This window comes from Gavialis gangeticus, unplaced genomic scaffold (genome assembly GCF_001723915.1).
Source record: "Gavialis gangeticus isolate Ggan-Ray unplaced genomic scaffold, GavGan_comp1, whole genome shotgun sequence".
In the NCBI taxonomy this organism is placed as follows: domain Eukaryota; kingdom Metazoa; phylum Chordata; order Crocodylia; family Gavialidae; genus Gavialis; species Gavialis gangeticus.
The window spans coordinates 43,569,214-43,575,930 of record NW_017729031.1 but is presented as its reverse complement, the minus strand read 5'-3'; the positions used below and the strand labels follow the sequence as shown (position 1 = coordinate 43,575,930).

The following is a 6,717-nucleotide window of genomic DNA, read 5'->3' as shown; positions in this document are numbered from 1 at the left end:
CCTATATGTTAAAAATACTTGATTAATTTACCAGTAAGTTAAGTTTCATTTTTGTCATGCGTCACCATGTTCTTTCATATGCACGCTAAAAGGGGTATTAGCAAGGAGAGGAGCATTATGTGTGTGTACAGATGCACACATAATACTACATATGCACGTGTGTGTGTATGTGTGTGTACACACATACATAGAGTAGTGCATATTACTATACTGCATGCACACACAGTCCATGTGTTTTGCAACTAGAATAATTATTGGAGGAAAATGTTTTTTAATGTACACTATGATCTTTTAAGTTCAGTCCTATTTACTGTTATGAAGGAGTGTATATAAAAGACCAAATTTATTCCTAATGTAACTCCACTGACATTGGTGCTTGTTACAACAAGGAGTGCATTTGGCCTAATGCACTGGAAATACTACTGTTTTGGTTTGGTTTTTTTTTAAAGACACTGTTGAGTGTAACAGCCAAAAACTGTGACCCATATGTTTGTATTGATGATGCAGCACTTTTTTTGGGGGGTGGGGGGGAAGCTCTTTGCACTATTCTGGTATGCAGATATTTAAAACAATACTGAGAAGTTAGATGCATCTGTTGCAAGGTATCACTTTTTAGCGTCTATTGCAAGAAAGCAAACAAAAATGCAGTGCCTGCCTCCCTTTTTGTATTTAATAACAAATAGACTTAAAACTATTATTAGTCTTATTTAGTTCTTTATTTCTTTGATCGGAGAAATAATATAAGCACTTTGTTTGGGGGGGTTAAAATACTTGGGCACAATTATGAAAAATTAAGAGATGTTCTTGTAACAATTTAAGTAAAACTCAACTGTTCCATTGACTGCAATACTTGGAGAGTAAATTTTATATAAAAACAATTCTTCACTATTTCATTTGGTCTCTGTAAGAGGCTGAATCTGGTTCTTGTCATCATTATTTTAATTAAAATGCCTTGCAGTAGAACAGAGGATTAGGACTCAGCATAGCAAGATATTGTACAAACAGACAAGATGACACAGTCCTTGCTGCTACTATGTATTTAATAAGAAATATTGCCAAACAATAAGTAACAAAATGGGGGAAAAAAAGTTAGGCGGCACAGCTGTGATCCAGAAAAATAGTTAAACTTGAAACATGCATAACTTTAAAAGAACTTAGTTATATATTTGCTTGAGTGCCTTGCTTAATGGGGTCTATAGTAATAGTCTTAGAAAATGTTTTGTTATATTAAAGAAAGCTTTATATTGTTTAGTTTTCTTTTCAAATTAAAGTATTTTTGTACAAATATAAATCAGATAGATATCTGTTAACTACTTCTAGATTTATAAATGTTCATAAACTTTATAAAACTTAATAAAAGTTCATAAACTTTTTTGGATGTGCATCTTCTAAAAGAAAGGGTCTTTTGAATTTTACTACCAGAATAATTTTGGTCTCAAGAGTTTAAAAGAATTCAAATATTTTGTACAAAGTGTTTCATTTGTATATTGTTGTGAATGGCGTAAGTTATTTTGTAAGGTGCGCATCAGATGTATGTTGCAATGTACTCAACTTTGAAAAAAGCACAGCTGTTTTATTAGGGGAGTTAACCCACTCCTTGGATTGAAGTGTATAGTGTGGATAATATACAAACATGCTGTTAATATTTGGAAGAATAAAGTTTATAAAAGTGTCAATATAATTGCTACTGTTTTTGAATTTGTAGGGATAATTAACAGATGCATAGGTGTTTCCTGTAGTACCTAGGAGAGAACTCTGAACCCTGGTTGGGGTCATGGGGCACTAGGGCCAGACCAGTACAAGCTGGGGCCAGGGTGCTCACTAGGAAGTTTTTGACTCGCACTAACAACTTCTGCAATTGAAAGCTGCATTGCTGTGGAGTAGGGGGACAGCTAATATCTTGCCGAGGCCCTTGCCCAGGCTTTTACTACCAGGAGCTAAAAACCTAGAGAAAAGATCTGGTCCATTTACAGCATATATAGTGTGCATTTTTTATATGTAAATTTGGTTCACTGATACCTTGTCTGCTTTTTGTCCATGTCAGGGAGCTGTGTTGGTGTCCACGGGCATTTCCCATAACTAGGAGATGTTGTCAGTCTAGCACTAGGATATTTTCAAGCTGATGTAAAAGAAGACACGTTGTGTTAGAAAACTTAGAATCATCTTCCTTCTCCCACACCTGCTACGAAATCTCTTCTGCCCAAAAGGACCCTGGAAGCTTTTTGGAAGAGCACCATCAGTCCCCCCAGGTGCAGCGCGCGGCGCCCAGAGCGGGTCCGCACCTGCGCAGTAAACTCAGAGCCCCGCCCTGCGGGGCCGGGCTGGAATCCTTGTGCGTGGGGCCGCCCCACCCCCCTGGCGTCCCTCAGCAGGCGCGGCCCAGCCCGCTGGGCAGGCCCCTGGCGTCGGCGGGTCTGAGGAGGTTCCGCGTCGCTTGGTTCCCTGCCCTGGGGCTGGAGCCATGGGCGCCCCTGTCCCCGCACACCCGCAGCTGCCCGGCCGCCGTCTCCTGCTGCTGCTGCTGCTCGCCGCCCCGCTCCCCGCCGCGGCGGGTAAGGACCCCCGCTCCCCCCGCGAGTACACACACACGGGGCGGGTGCTGGCCACTGGCAGGCGGCCGGGCCGCGAGCAACAGGGGGCAGAGCGGCCTGCGCGTGACCAGGCCCCCATGCGCAGGGCGGGACCAGGCGACGGGATCCGCCTCTAGAGCCCCTCGCTGCCTGCCCCCGCCCGCGGGCAGCTGGACCCCGCTGGTGTCCTCACTACCCGGGTGCTGAGGGCCCGTCTCCTCACAGGTCTTCGTTTTCCTCAGGAGCTGGTCTTTTGTATGTCTGCCCTGCTCTGCAGGCTGTTTTTAACCCCAGCTAAAAGCATGAGCTCAGGCGTGGAGATACCAACTGGGCTGGGACCAGCCCTCAAATACCTGTGGGAGGGGGTGGGAATTGGGCAGCTTGAGGCAGTGGTGGTATTAATGGCCACTGCTTCCTGACTGCTACATTTCCCACCTGTGGGGAGCCCCAGGGGCCAGATGCCCCAGCTCCAGGGCTGTGCTTGGCTCATTAACCTGACATCAGGCACCCTTATGCCTGCAACCTGTTTGAATTAATGCTTTGCTGTCTTGGATTAGAGTCAGGGAGAAGCAGGGCTGAAAGAGACCTCCTGAGGTCATCTAGCGAGTCCAACCCCTCTCCCCGAGGCAGGGTCATCCTTATCCAAACCATCCCAAACAACCATAACCTAAACTCTACGTAAGAGTACCCTCAACACAGGCACAACACAGACCTAACACTCTACCTGCACAGATAAAGCATAGGAACCATGGCAGCAAATGTCTGCTTCTATAAAAGATTGTTACTACAGTATATACTCCGGAGGTCCTGGGTAGAGGGCCACACACCTGGCTACAGAAGAACACAAAACCTCCCACAGTCCTTTCTAGTCTGACCATGACGTAAAATCCCTTCCTGACCACAAATATAGCGATTGGTCTGACCCTGAGTGCAGGGGCAAGACCCCCCAGCCAGGGACCTCTGGCTTTGCTCGTAGCAAGAGAATTGACACATTGCAGTTTAAGCCCCCAGTTTTAGCTGTAGCCAGAGATGACCTGAGCAGGGTGCGGGGCCTGGGGCAAATCAGCCTGTGCGGGGCTCCACCCTCTGGACACAAGGAAGGAAGCTGGCAGCAGATGCAGGGGGGCCGGTGCTGAGTAACTGGATGTGAAGCCGGAGGCAGTGCTGAGTCACTGTGCCATTCCCCCTGGCTTTGTGGGGCCCCCCAAAGGTGGGTGGTCACCCTGATTCACCCCCCCTGGGGACAGCCCTAGCTGTAACCAACACCCAATGCCTTTGGGATGATTTAAAAACACCTGGGCACATTCAGCAGAAAAGAGGGGGGCGGTGGGAGTGGGAGAAACCAGAAAATCCCAGAAGCACATGAAATACCCATGGTAGAAAATAAGCATATCTATGCCTGTATCCACAACCAATGACTGTCCAACTTCTTGAACACTGCCAATGATGGATAGTCCACAACTTCCCTAGGCAGGCTATACTACTGCCTTGCTATTCTCACAGTAAAGTTTTTCCAGATAGCCAATTTAAATTTACTTTGCTGCAACTTCAAGCCATTGGTCCGCATCCTTTTCTCTCAAGCAAGAGAGAAAAGGTGCTTTTTCTCTTCTTTATGGCAGCCCTTCATGTATTTGAAGACTTCTATCATGTCCCCTCTTAAGCACCTTTTCTACAAGCTGAACATGCCTAGCTCCTTCAATCTCCCATCATATGACTTGCTTTCCAAGCACTTGATCATTGTCGTTGCCTGCCTCTGGGCACTCTCTAACTTCTCCATGTCCTTTTCAAAATGTGAAACCCAGCACTGCACACTGGTACTCCAGATGAAGCCTAACCAGTCCTGAATAGGGAGGCACTATCACTTCCCATGAAAATTCAACTTAAGAGGCCATTTCAACCCAGTGGGGAAATGGCTGGGCTGTGCCAGTCCTACTGGGGGTCACAGACCCTCATGCCAAGCCAGGTGACTCGTAGCCTAAAGGACAGGATTAGCTAAGAAATGCCCAGCAAGAAGGGCCAAAGGATGGTAGGATCCTGCACCTGTACTGGAAACCCCTTCCTTCCTGCACTGGGAATCCTGGAAATCAGACCTCCAACCTCACAGAGCATAATTAGTTGACATTAAAAATTACTTTAAAGAAAAAAGGCTTTAATTTGCTTGGGTCAGGAGGAGAACCCAACATATTTCTTCAGATCATAGAATCATAGAAAATTAGGGTTAGAAGAGACTTCAAGAGGGCATCTAGTCTGACTGCCTGCTCAAAGCAGGACCACCCCCAACTAGATCATTTCAGCCAGGGCTTTGTCGAGCTGGGCCTTAAAAACCTCCAAGGATGAAGATTCCACCATCTCTCTAGGTAACCCATTCCAGTGCTTCACCACATTCCCAGTGAGAATTGTTTTCCTCATACCCAACCTAAACTTCCCATGCTGCAACTTGAGACCATTGTTCCTTGTTCTGTCATCTGTCACCACTAAGAACAGTAGCTCCATCCTCTTTGGAACCATCCTTCAGGTAGTTAAAGGCTGCTCTTAAACTCCCTCAGTTTTCTCTTTTTCACACTAGACAAGCCCAGTTCTGCAAGGCTCTCCTCAGAAGTAATATGACCCAACCCCCTCACCATTTTTGTTGTCTTCTGCTGGACTCTCTCCAACTTGTCCATGTCCTTTCTCTAGTGGGGCGCCCAAAACTGGGCACCGTACTCCAGATGTGACCTCACCAGTGCAGAATAGAGGCAAATAATTACTTTGATATGATGCCAGTGCTCCTACTAATACATCCCAGTCTGCTGTTGGCCTTTTTTGGTAACAGAGGCACCCTGTTGACTCATATTCAGCTTATTGTCCACTGTAACCCCCAGATCCCTTTCTGCAGAGCTGCTGCTTAGCCAGTCAGCCCCCAGCCTGTAGTGGTGCATGGGATTGTTCTGTCCTAAGTGCAGGACTTTGTACTTGTCCTTGTTGAAGCCTGTAATATTTGTTTTGGCCCAATCCTCCAATTTGTCTAGGTCATTCTGAATCCTAACCCCACCCTCCACTGTATCTGCTAGTCCCCCCAGCTTGGTGTCATTTACAGATTTGCTGAGGGTGCACTCCATCACATCTTCCAGAATGTTCATGAAGATATTGATTAAAACTGACCCCTGGGACACTCCACTTGATACTGGCTGCCAGTTAGATCTTGAGCCATTGTTCACTACCTGTTGAGCCTGACAATCCAGTCAGCTGTCTGTCAACCTTATAGTCCATTCATCCAACCCATACTTCCTTAGCTTGCTTGCAAGAATGCTGTAGGAGACTGTATCAAAAGCCTTGCTAAAGTCAAGGTATATCACGTCCACTGCTTTCCCCACACCCACAGATCCAGTTATCTCATGGAAGGCAATCAGGTTGGTCAGGCATGACTTGCCCTTGGTGAATCCATGCTGACTGTTTCTAATCACTACCTTCTCCAAGCGCCTTGAAATGGATTCCTTGAGGACCCGCTCCATGATTTTTCTAGGGACTGAGGTGCGGCTGGTCTGTAGTTCCCTGGATCCTCCTCCTTCCCTTTCTTAAAGATGAGCACTGTATTTGCCCTTTTCCAGTTGTCTGGGACCTCCTCCAGGCCCCACATGTTTTCAAAGATAATGGCCAGCGGCTCTTCAATCACATCAGCCATCTCCCTCAGCACCCTCAGATGCATTGTATGTGGCCCCATAGTCTTGTACATGTCTAGCTTTTCTAAATAGTCCCTAACCTGTTCCTTCACCGCTGAGGACTGCTGACCTCTCCAGACTGTGCTGCCTTGTGCAGTAGTCTGGGAGTTGACCTTGCCTGTGAAGACTGAGGCAAAAAAGGCATTGAGTACTTTAGCTTTTTCCTCCTCATCTGTCACTAGATTGCCTCCCTCATTCAGTAAGGGACCCATACTTTCCCTGACCTTGTTGCTAACATACTTGTAGAAACTCTTCTTGTTACTCTTCATGTCCCTTGCTGTCTGGAACTCCAGTTGTGCTGTGGCCTTCCTGATTTCATCCCCGCATGCCTGAGCAATACTGTTATACTCTTTCCTAGTCATCTGTCCAAACTTCCATTTCTTGTAAGCTTCCTTTTTTGTATCTAAACTGACTGAAGAGTTCTCTGCTAAGCCAAACTGGTCCCCTGC

General features: G+C 46.4%; 1 protein-coding gene across 1 annotated transcript in view; it reads left to right on the top strand.

The window, feature by feature from the left end:
• The first annotated feature begins 2,446 nt into the window (after positions 1–2,446).
• The window catches only part of CD302 (CD302 molecule), a 59,713-nt gene continuing 55,442 nt past the window's right edge, over positions 2,447–6,717 (top strand). Inside the window, exon 1 of the mRNA XM_019522689.1 lies at positions 2,447–2,552. Within this exon, the coding sequence (XP_019378234.1) occupies positions 2,462–2,552 (91 nt within the window). The 5' untranslated portion in view covers positions 2,447–2,461. The remainder of the gene's footprint in view (positions 2,553–6,717) is intronic.